This window comes from Takifugu flavidus, chromosome 15, assembly GCF_003711565.1.
Source record: "Takifugu flavidus isolate HTHZ2018 chromosome 15, ASM371156v2, whole genome shotgun sequence".
Classification (NCBI taxonomy): domain Eukaryota; kingdom Metazoa; phylum Chordata; class Actinopteri; order Tetraodontiformes; family Tetraodontidae; genus Takifugu; species Takifugu flavidus.
The window spans coordinates 8,321,137-8,333,317 of record NC_079534.1 but is presented as its reverse complement, the minus strand read 5'-3'; the positions used below and the strand labels follow the sequence as shown (position 1 = coordinate 8,333,317).

At 40.6% G+C, this 12,181-nt stretch overlaps 1 protein-coding gene across 1 annotated transcript; it reads right to left on the bottom strand.

The window, feature by feature from the left end:
• Positions 1-3,530: 3,530 nt before the first annotated feature.
• On the bottom strand, positions 3,531-7,700 carry LOC130539308 (homeobox protein engrailed-1-B-like). The gene is made up of 2 exons (XM_057057567.1): positions 6,773-7,700; positions 3,531-4,913 (listed from the first exon to the last, which is right to left on the bottom strand). Exons 1-2 carry the CDS (start codon positions 7,227-7,229, stop codon positions 4,597-4,599), a joined length of 774 nt encoding a protein of 257 aa, XP_056913547.1. The 5' UTR covers positions 7,230-7,700; the 3' UTR covers positions 3,531-4,596.
• Between the last annotated feature and the right edge of the window lie 4,481 nt (positions 7,701-12,181).

Genomic DNA, 12,181 nt, shown 5'->3' with positions numbered 1-12,181 from the left:
AGGTCTGAAAGCAATGTATCATCATCACTCTGATAAACATTAACTTGTTTAGGTTCATCCTGACTTCCTATCAAAAATAGTTTTCTATTGTTTATGATATGATAATGCCCACTGCCATGCTAAAGACAAAAACAACATGAGTACTGACTTCAAAATAAAGTAAGAAGTCAGTTTAGTTTGGAACTCTAACACTGAGTCATGAGGGCATTTGAAGAACAAATCTCACTCCTGCTTTTGGTTGACAACCAAAATTACAAATTCTTTTCCTGTGTTTGCTGTTCTTCTTAGCTACAGAGGTCAGAAAACGTGTGCTCTTTGGTTCGAGTCCCTGATTAGATTTCCGCCCTGAAAAGATGTTTAATGTCTAATTCAATGTTAATCACTGACATTTTTTCCCATTCTACTCTCAGCAACCCACACCCTCAGTGGAACATCCTCTGCTACACCTATTACAGATATTTGTGTTTATCTTCGATGTACAAACCTTTAATGTACCGGTAAATTGATTCCACAAACCACTCACGTTTATCATTTGTAGATCAGATGTATTTAGACAACATGCAGATCTTTTTCTCAGACTGACTTTCGCTGGTTTTCTGAAACAGAAAACCTTTTGTGACAAAGTGTATTTAGTAACATTGTATCCTTAAACTTGCTGCATACTTTGGTCTCTGAGCTGCAACATTATCTTGTATCATAACAAGATTAAAATATTATTGTCCTAGAGATTAGCATACTTAAGGCTTTCACTTTTTTTGGCCTTTAGTGGCTGCAGCGGGCTTTGATCAGTGTAGCGCGGTGAGGCCCTGGCTTGGCCTGGCCATCCAGTGCCTGGGTGTGAAATCAGTCTGATGTCATCCCCCATTCCCCACCTTCGCCAGCTTTTACTAGCCTTAATTATATTTCCGCCACCATGCCCCCATCCCTTTCATTCCATATTCCAAGTTTGACTGGGAAGCATTGAGAAACCTATGGCTAAATTACTCAGTGGGAGAAAGGGGAACTGGATGAACTGTCCTTTGTTCAATGGAAACATAGGGGGAACCTATATTTTCTAATATGTACTTTTCTTTTCTTTACATGTCTGCACTTTGCCTCTTCCTCTTGAAGAGGTTAGGTTTCTGGGGGGGGGGGGGGGGGGGGGGGTGGTGGTGGTGGGGGGTAAAACAAAGCTAAAATGTTTTTTTAAATGTTTTTTTTTCCATAAATTGGGATTTGTTGGTTACATATTAACTAAACAACAACTATTGGAAAAGGTCTCAAAAATTCAAAAATGACAATTCTAATACAGACACTACTTTAAGAAATGAATGTGTTTAGAAGTGCAAAAGTCCACCAAATGTTTAATTCTACCTTTACAACACTCCAATTTATGTTAAGAAAGAAAAAAATGTTAAATGTGTCAAGGAAGCAGCTGCTGATGGCAACAAGGTGCATAAGATTGTTCTTGATAAATGTGTGGGGTCAGGATAGATAGATAGATAGATAGATAGATAGATAGATAGATAGATAGATAGATAGATAGATAGATAGATAGATAGATAGATAGATAGATAGATAGATAGATAGATAGATAGATAGATAGATAGATAGATAGATAGATAGATAGATAGATAGATATTAGTCTTGACTGTAAAACTGGCAAATGTGGGAACTATATAGCTATCACACACACACACACACACACACACACACACACACACACACACACACACACACACACACTCAGGAGAGGGAGAGAGAAAAAGTGACCACATTGTGTATAGAAAGACAGCTTATTGCTTTTCTCAGCCAAGTCAGAGTAGCTCAGTTCATCAAGTCAGTGACCGTTGGGCGTTACTTTTACATCCAAGGCAGCTAAGAAAGAAAATGTAGATGAGGATCCTTCTGCCACTCACAGAGCTCAGGTCAGTGCTGCTGCTGCTAGCCGACATCTCAAAACTCCAGTTCTTCTGAGTGGATTTCTCTCTCATCTCCTCTCTGTGATGCTTCTCTTCATTCTTAAAATGTTCAGGTGCAATATGAAGGTAAAAACCCTCAGATTTCCATCACAATGATGGTGCAGTGAAAGGGAAGCATGTGGGGGTGGGGTGAGGTCCATTTTGACTTCGTGGAGTCTAGTCATCATCAGCATGCAGTGAGCAGTCGACCTGGGCTGAAGGACCTGATGGGTTGTTTTTTTTTGTGATTTGTGAATGATTGACAGCAGTAAAATTTTGTTAATAATTCTAATAATATTTCTTTAAACATAAATGGATATAGTTAAGATATTCCTTTGTTCAATTTAATTTTCTTCTCAAGTGGGGCAAAAAAATGAATGGATCTTGTTATAGTTGGCAATATCATAATTTGACAATGTGGCTTTCCCGCTCCTGTGACATGTGATAATGGTTGATCTGGAAGAAACACATTAAAGTTCATTTTCACATATGAAATTATATTTTCTCTCTTTAGGCTTCAAAATCAAATCTATACAAGGAAATACCTTTTGTTGTGTGATATTCAATATATAAAGAATAAGAGTATATCTACATGCTTAAAATGTTGGTTTCTCCTGATGATGATGCTCTTGATCTGCCCACAATTTGATTTTTTTAACTAAATTCCCATGTACTTGCAATAATAGGTACTAATAAAGGGGTTAAAAACAACAAAGAAGGCCTAAACAAGGAACAGACAAATACAGGATTTGTCTGTTTTTTGTTGTTATTTTGGTTTATTTTAAATATATATAATTTCCTTGTGGAAAAGCACCCTGTACATACAATAGAAACTACTTATGGATGTAAAAACACTTTCAGATCTTAGTAGTCTTCATGCAGATTTACTCTGATCTGAAGCTCTGATTTGTTTATTGCCACATGGGTTCCATAAAATTTCAATCAGACCATAAGCTTTTTGTTTTTTTTACATAGTAGCCTATGCATGTCTGCATTAAGATTTTGCGGAAAATATTTCTGAATCTGTTGTCTTTGTGTCACAGTCTATGAAATTTACGTTTGATTTTTGTTTGGTTGTTTGTTTGTTTGGTTGTGTTTTTTTTAAACTTCATTGGATGCGAAGATCGTGGATTAATATTTCAAAACATAGAAGCTCGAAATTTAATTAATGGAACAATAGAACATACACCCAAACTGTAAATTCAAATCACTTAATCTAAAATAATACTATAAAACTACAATTCGGTTCGGTAAGAAATGTACTTCGAAAAAACCATGAATGCCTATAAAAATAATAACGTTTTATGTGTCACTGTCTAAAGAAAATGTAAATTAATGATGGGATGAAAGCCTGTGGTTTGCTGAATATCTTACTCTTACATCACAATAAACAAAATTTTATTTTGCTGCATAAAATACCATGGAATCATATCGGGGTAAGTTAAACTGCAAAATCTATTACGCGAGTCTACTAAACCAATAAAAATGAACTGTTATCATATTTCAACAAGAAATATGCTCTAAATGGGCTAAAATCAAGGCTGATGCATATCCCTTTGTTGCGATTAAAAACAGGTTTTATTCACCAAATAAATTGTGCAGACCTTTAATTTAGGCAGTGGCGGTGGTAACAAGTATTTGCAGTTTCAGTATTGGAGACAGAAAACAACAGACCCATAATAAAACATTCACTAAGACTGAGACTCAGGAAAGAAAACAGAAAAGGAAAAAAGACTAAATAGGCTACACAAAAGGCAAGTATTTAAAAAAAACGGACAACACAAAATACGCTTCCCATTACTAAAGGTCCCATAATAGCCTTAAATAAAATCAATCTTTGGATTTCAGCACATCTTCGTAAAAAACATGGTCGACGTGGCAAAATTCTGTGCATGAACGTTCCCTTTCCTGGAACGATTCTTTATGTTGTCCATTTTGTGATCTTGTTTAGTTTAATTTTGATTAGCACAAAATATGTCTCAAATTCATTCAGAACATGTGCTGAGTTGAATTCGAATCGGCAGCGTCGTGTTCCAAATGCAGGCGAGATCTTGCGCTTAAAACGTGTTGGATCATGCGAATTACGGGCAAATTGCGATATCAATACCTGCAGAATTTTATTTAGTAGAGTTTACTGGGAGAAATTCATCAGACACAACTAGCAAAAACATCTCGAAGGTCTGTAGGCTAAACCCCAAATATGAACATAACGGAATCTAAAAGTGACTCCAGCGCCTCTTGTGTCAGTGACTCTAGCAACAAGCAAACTGTTTTAGCATCATTCTTGGCAAGCCTCTGCCAAAGAGACTGTTCATGATGCTCAACCATGTCATTTGCTGCTTTGCACTGAAGATTTGTGAAACATGCGTGTACATTCAAAGGCATTATAGGTTTAAACACAGATGTTACAGCTAAGGTTGGATGGTGCAGTCACAGTGGTTGCGGTTTGTGCTGAACTAGTATTCCTGGAATGAATGAATATAACAGTGGCCTGTTTGAAGACATGATTGGTTAAAGCCCTGAGCAGTCACAGCCTACCTGGCCTACTCTGACACAAACTGACAGAATAAAAAAGATACAATCTCATCTAATTTTTTAAATATGAATGCTGGTTATTTGTGGTTTTATTGCATGTGGGGCTCCTCCCAATTCATCATTAATCACTGTCTGACTTAGAGTCCTTGGCCGTAGAGTGGTTGTACAGTCCCTGTGCCATAAGATGCTGGGCCAAAGAGTTGCTGTTCCCTGAAGTTTTCTTGATTTTTGCCCTTTTGTTCTGAAACCAGATCTTGATCTGCGATTCATTGAGGCCAAGCTCCTGGGCAAGGCTCTGCCTGCGCTCTTCAGTCAGGTACCGGTTCCCCTGAAATTCAGTTTTTAACCGTTGGAGCTGTTCTGTGGTGAAGGCTGTGCGGGGTCGCTTGTCCTCTTTGCTTGGCAGCGATGGCTTTTTGGTTTTCCGTGATCTTGGCCCTTAGGGTGATTTGGAGAAGAACATCATCTCAATGAAAAGAACTGGCATAAAAATAAAAGCAGATTTCTATTGTGAGTTCTCGACAGACAGGCAGGCAGGCAGGCAGGCAGGCAGACAGACAGACAGACAGACAGACAGACAGACAGACAGACAGACAGACAGACAGACAGACATTTAATAAATGTGTGGAGTCAGATAGATAGATAGATAGATAGATAGATAGATAGATAGATAGATAGATAGATAGATCGATAGATAGATAGATAGATAGATAGATAGATAGATAGATAGATAGATAGATAGATAGATAGATAGATAGATAGATAGATAGATAGATAGATAGATAGGTTTGTGATCAGCTTGGTGCAGATTTTAAAGAGAATGGGAGGAAGGAGGAGAGATGGCAGTTGGGGGTGGGGTTAAATGTGAATGAGGATGGGGGTTAGGCGCCTCTTTCCTTTTCAGATATCATAACTCTTTCAAAAATTCAGAGTCGAACTCGCTCTGTTTTCTATGTGTCTGTCTATTAATTCAAAAGGCAAATAAAACATAAAAACGGATTCGTCTCAAAAAGCCAAATAAAGCAATTCCACATCAATTTTGCTTCAAAAGAAACGTGCGAGATTAAAAACTTACTATACAGAAGTGTTATTTGGTACTTTATTTCTTTCGTTCGCTGTATTTTTCTTCTGTCTTTTTTCGTTCATATTATTCATTCTTTCTCTAGAAGCGTAGCCATCGTCAACATCAGAAACTTTTCATAGTTCAGTCAAAATAAGATTTCTTCCGGTTTTTACTCGTTTTCTCTCTCCCAGACTTTTTTTCGTTTCGATTTTTTTCGATATTAATCGTTTCCTTGATAAACATTATTGTTTTCCTTCTGCCTATTAACATTTGACACTACTTTGGCCAAATTTTCAGAGACTAAAATAACAAAGGACGTGTCTGACGTCTGTTCTTTTTTAAATATATATAATAACTGTTCGCATTGTTCTACAGACAAATATTTTGTTTGCCTTGTTGGAACATGGTTTCGAGTTCAAATAATAACAACAAACTGCATAATTTAACAGTTGTAGCTGCCTATTCAGTAAGGTTAGACACGAGCCTATCTAAATGGGTTTTGAAAAGCATGAAAATCCCGAAATTTAATATAACAAAAAGGCTACTGGTTTAAATTTCCCCAAATGACTTGTGAATTTTTGTTGTTTGGCGTTTTGCGTTATCCTTTTTTTCTTTTTGGACATACAGCCCTCACTTTTTACGACCCCCCTCCCCAATTGTCAAAAAAATATGCTAATGAAATATCAACAAAGAAGGCTGGGGAACAATGGCGTTAAACTTGGATGTATATATTTTAATCTTATGTTAACTAGCAGGGTTTTGTCCATACTTTTTAAAAAAAATAATTTTGTTCTTAATTTCCTTTAAATCGTTGGTATACCAAAATAAAACCTCAGAAAATGTATTCTCAAACACAAGACAATGAATTATCAATCTACGTTTTTATATTGTTCTTGTTGGTGTCGCTAAAATAATCGCTGTTAGTATCAAGACGATGAATTATAAAACGAATTGATTGTGAATATAATGCCAGAAGAGAATGACAGGCGGGATGGCTGGCTTTTCTTTCTTTGAATAGTTTTATGGTCTTGGTCCAGTTCTGGTCTACGCAAAGAATCCAAAATTAAAGTAAACTAAAAGGTGCTTTTAAAACAGCATAAGGTGTGAAAATAGTTCATTCTGAATCAAAACGCGGTGTTGGTTCACTTTTAAAACCTGACAGAAAACCTGATCTTCATTCAATTCTGAATCTGTATTCCACTTTCTGCCAACATATTGAATAATTTGCACCAACCTGATGACGGTCGGTCTGAGTAGCGGGTACAGTACACCCAGGCTGGCCACAGCATGGGCTTGGAGCCGGGGGGAGAGTCATCATGCGTGCTGAGGCAGCGGGCACGGCTGCCCTCCACTGCCCCGTCAGCGGCGTCACGCTGGTGCTCGGATGCATTCGAATCCTCCTCTTTCTCGCATCCTGCACCACCTTGGTGCGGGATGCTACTTTTGGGAGACTTTCTCCCTCTGAGCTCTTCTTTTCCTCTGGTCAGTCGCAGACTCTCTCCATCCCGGACCAAGGTGTTCACTTTTCTTTTGCCTCCAAAATCTGGTCGTAAAATATTGTCAATGTAAAAGTTGGTGATCCTGTGGGAGTGCTGGTTGCTGGGGAGTTGGAGGAGAGGGAGCATGGCCCGGTTGGACTCCTTGTCTTGCTCATCTGCGCGCTGCGACCCTCTTTGCGGATTTTCTTCCATATCTGTACCCGTTTTGGCGTATGTGACTTTGAAATTTAAAATATTCGATTTTTTTTATCAACCAATTACTTATTTGTTATTATTTTCAGTAATTTTCGTCTATAATTTCGTCTTTCTCGTTATGAAAAAGAAAAGTCATCCTTCACCATTTGAAAAAACAATCGTGAGATCAAAAATCGGAGCATTTAATAAAATAAAACCACTTAGATGTTCAGGTCCCTGCAAACAATAGTTCCAGCAGCATTAAAATGTGCTCATAAAGACGCTGCTCAAATACTTGGGCAGCAGATTTTGTTCTCATTTCTGATTGGCTGAACCATTCGACGATGACGTCCTACTATAGGCTTCGCTGACACGTGCCTTTGACCAATTGAGATTGAGAAACTGAGTCACGTGAGGCTCGAGTTATTTCCCGGGGGCGCAAGCCTTTTCAGCCATGAGCTACAAGCATCATTGGCTACGCCTCTGCCCTGCTCGGCCAGGCAGGTGAATCTATCTTTTTAGGTTTCCTCCCGTGTACTGGTGCTTGGGTAAAATTTGAAAGGATAATCTCAGTTTACTGTTTCATATTTCGGTTGCAGTGTATGATCTATTTCTGGTGTTGCATCTAAGAAATGTTTCTTTGACACATTGCAGTTATTTCTTGGAAGATTTAGGAAACAGACATTAAAATTGAAAGTTTCGCTGAGATAAATAGCCACATCTCATCTGTGACAAATGTGGTAATGCTATTAGATCATTGTGATCTGTCATTAATTGAGCAGTTGTTAAATAATTTAATATAACTGGAATATAATTGGAATTGTAGATAAAAGATCTGCTATGTGTGAATTTTTAAAAGAGCCATACAAACATAGGTGGTTCTTATTGGTGGAAGACAATTTATGAATGTTTGAATTTTGTATTCTGGAAAATCCAAAGTATAAATTGAAGAGGCTAAAGTTATAATCTCAGAAGGAAACCATTGACATTTAATCTAAAATCTAATCTAAAATTCCTGCTCTTAGATGTGCACCAGCCAGCCAGCCAACCATCCTTCTTCTTGTAACTTCTTTGCATTACTGATCAAGGTCCTAAGGTGCTGAAGTTTATCGCAGCAGTGACTGGAAACGAAGCTGGATTACACACTAGACAGTTCGTCCATCATCAAATCAAATCAATATTTATTTATATAGCGTCTGTTACAATCAACAGTGGCAAGAAAAAAACTCCCCTTTAACAGGAAGAAACCTTGAGCAGGACTGGGCTCATGTAGGGGGACCTCCTGCTGATGTCCGGCTGGGTAGAGAGAGAGGAGAAGGGGGAAGAGAGGTAGAGGAGGGAATATGCAGAAATCATAGAGATACATTAATAGTACAAGCTGCTGGTATAACAGTAGAGTGCGTCAGCAGGGTCGGAGGTTGGCAGGCCAGCATACAGCTATAAAGACGGCTAGACCTGTTGATGGATGCAGAGGGGGGAGAGAAGCAGAGAAATTATTCAAGAAACATCATCAATGCTCTACTCAGAGAGGAGAGGAGACCATGACCCAGTGGGGTGACAGAGGCTTGTCAGGTGATCATAAAGCACACAAATCATTAATACTTAGTTTGACGCCTTCATTCAATCTAATGTGTTTTCTGACTGGGGGAAACCAGAAGACCAATCTAGAACAATAGAGCAGAAAAAGATTCAAGCATGGCTGCAACATGAGCATATAAACCATAGAACAATTTTGAAACACTTGTGCAGGTTTAAATGGGGTTTATCACCTCAGAATAGATTAGCATTGTGATTAGTGCTAAGATACAGAAAATTAACTGACAAGCATTGCTTTCAGATATCCTTTGTGGCTTATTTTAGGAAATAATCTCAGGTTCCAATGTTTTATGTAATGTAAAAAACACATATGACACATGGATTTTGGTTCTGGGTAATTTACAATGAATTCAGCTCAAATCCACAATCTGGAGAAATCTTAATACAAATGTTTCATAAGGTTATGGCTTTATATATATGCATATGCGTGTATTTCAGTGTTCATGATTTTGCCTTTTACATCAATTAGAACCCAACAGGTATGACTGTGTGAAGCACTGAAGCATACATTTATATGGATATGACAGAATTACATATTTCTGTTATTAGTCAATTTACATCAGAAGTGTAATATGAGAAGGATATTTTGTTGTTGAGCTGCAGAGGATTTTAAGATCAGAATTTTGTTACGGAACGGTTTGGCAGGCCAGGACCCAGACGCAAAGTGCAAACAAAAGGTTCTTTATTGGCACAATATCCAAGAAGATCAAACAAAGTAACAACAAATCTCAGGAAAAGCATCAACTGAAAGAGCGAACGAAAAATAACCATTCAAAATGGGAAAAAAAACGACGGGAAAAACCCAACTGAATAAAGTGACCAGGCACAGAAAAAAAACTCACAAAACTAGAGAACAATGAGGCAAAGGATGGGCGATCTCGGTAAGCTGGAGCTGGAGCTAGATGCGCAAACAAAAGCAACAATCCGGCACCGGAGGCAAAGGCGTAAGGATTTGTCTCTCTTTTCCACAAAGAATCCTGCCCCTACGGGAGACGAGGAGGGGCGAATGAGACCGGCTGCCACTGACTCTGATGTATTTTTCCATGGCCTCCCGCTCCGGCTTGGCCAGGTGAAAAAGTCTCTTGGTGGGGAGAGGGGGGCTGGGGAGCAAGTCTATGGCGCAGTCGTAAGGTCTGTGGGGAGGTAGCAAGGAGGCAGAGGCTTTACTGAAAACCTGCTGCAGGTCATGGTAGTTGGGAGGAACGTTAGTTAAATTTATCTCCTCGGGTGCTGGAGACCCGACTGTGGATCTGGCTGGCTGAGCTGACTTAAGGCAGTGGGCGTGGCAATGGTTACTCCAGTTGCGGATGGTGGCTGTGGACCAATCTATGTGCGGATTGTGGAACTTGAGCCATGGGATTCCCAGAATGAAGGGGTTCAGGGGAGTGGTGATGACATACAGCTCTAGGTGTTCATGGTGGTTGCTGGAGAGGGTTAATCTCAGGGGTTCTGATTTTAGCGTTACTAGCACTAGCAGCTTGCCATCCACTGAGTGCACCTCTTTTGGGGTTGACAGTTCATAGGTGGGGATGCCATGTGCGTTAACAAGGTCTGAGTCAATGAAGTTTTCATCAGCACTGGAATCAACTAGCACTTCAATAGGGACTGAGCGTTCCTGGGAATACCCTGGACTTGGACCCCTCGATGCGGAGGAGGAAGAGATACGGCTCAACTTAGTCCCTCCTAGAACTGGTGAACCCCGCCTTTTGGGTACCTCGGGACAGCGGGAAACATAGTGTCCCCACTGCGCACAGTAGAGACACAGCTGGTCCCGCATGTGGCGTTGTCTCTCCGCTGGCGTGAGGCGTGTCCTCCTAACTGCATGGGTTCGTCTGCTGGTGGCGGCCGCCGTTGCTCCTTGGCGTAGTGGACCGCTTCAGGGGATCTCGGGGTGTAGTCAGGTGACCCGGAGGGCATCAGCTGGTAACGTATTGCGTCACTTCCTGTCTTCTCAATCGTTCGTTGGTTGCATTGTGCACGGGGTGTTGTATTCACTTAATATTGAACACTTTGTGTGTTGTATTCACTTTAATTAAAATTTTAACACTTGGGACATTCTAGTCACCTGATAACAACATTGAGAAACAACCCATATTAAACAAATACAGGGCTTCGCCGATTATTAGTGCTAGCATGGCCTCACCGTCTGTTTCACCCGGTGTCTTTGTCTGTTCAGCGTGTGAAATGTTTAGTTACTCCTCTGCCTCCCTTAGTGAAGGGAATAGGTGCAGAAAGTGTAGTTTATTTACGGCTATGGAGGCGAGACTTAGCGAGCTTGAGACGCGGTTCCGCAGCTTGGAGTTAGCTGGAGTTGCGTCAGGTAGCCATGAGAAGTTAGCTGCTGCAGAGCCGCCTAGCGTAGCTTCAGCTAACGGTGCCCCGGCAGCAGCCGAGCAGCTGGCTAGCCAGGGCGGCTGGGTGACGGTTCGTAGGAAGCGTAGCCCAAAACAAAGGCCCACGGTGCACCACCACCCGCTTCCCGTGGCTAACCGTTTTTCCCCACTCGGCGCCACACCCGCTGAGAAACTGACCCTGGTAATTGGCGACTCTGTTTTGCGCTACGTGAAGCCGACTCCAGCGACTATAGTCAAGTGCATTCCGGGGGCCAGAGCGGGCGACATAGAAGCAAATTTACGGCTGCTGGTGAGACGTAAACGTAAATTTGATAAAGTTATTATTCATGTCGGAGCCAACGACACCCGGCTTCGTCAGTCGGAGGTCACCAAAATTAACATAGAGTCGGTGTGTAACTACGCAAAAACGATGTCGGACTCCGTAGCATTCTCTGGTCCCCGCCCCAATCTGGCCAGCGATGAGATGTTTAGCCGCATGTCGTCACTCCGTCGCTGGCTGTCACGGTGGTGTCCCGAAAACCAGGTGGCCTTTATAGACAATTGGAGCACTTTTTGGGGAAAACCTGGTCTGATTAGGAGAGATGGTGTCCATCCCACACGGGATGGTGCCTCTCTCATTTCTAGTAATTTGGCTAATTTTATTAGACTCAAAGTGACCTGACAATCCAGGGTCCAGACCAGGATGCAGAGTTGTAGTCTTACACACCTCTCTGCTGCTTCCATAGCACCCTCATCCACCAACGATAACATATTTAACACTATAGAGGTAGTCTCTGTTCCACGGTTAAAAGTTCACCAAGCACAGAGCAGGGGAGCGGTCAATCACCATAATCTTATTAAAATTAATACTAAAGCACAAGTTGGAGAAACTAATATCACAATTAAGTGTGGACTGTTAAATATTAGATCTCTTTTGTGTAAATCCCTGTTAGTGCACGACCTGATAGCGGATCGTCACATTGATTTATTTTGCCTTACTGAGACCTGGCTTCAGGAGGAGGAGTATGTTAGCTTAAATCA

What these genes read in the sequence shown, in the direction of transcription:
- LOC130539308 (XM_057057567.1), bottom strand. Translation starts at nt 7,229, where the DNA reads ATGGAAGAAAATCCGCAAAGAGGGTCGCAGCGCGCAGATGAGCAAGAC. An exon ending in CTCAGACCGACCGTCATCAG is followed by an intron (nt 4,914 to 6,772) that starts GTTGGTGCAAAT and finishes AATCACCCTAAG; the next exon opens with GGCCAAGATCACGGAAAACC.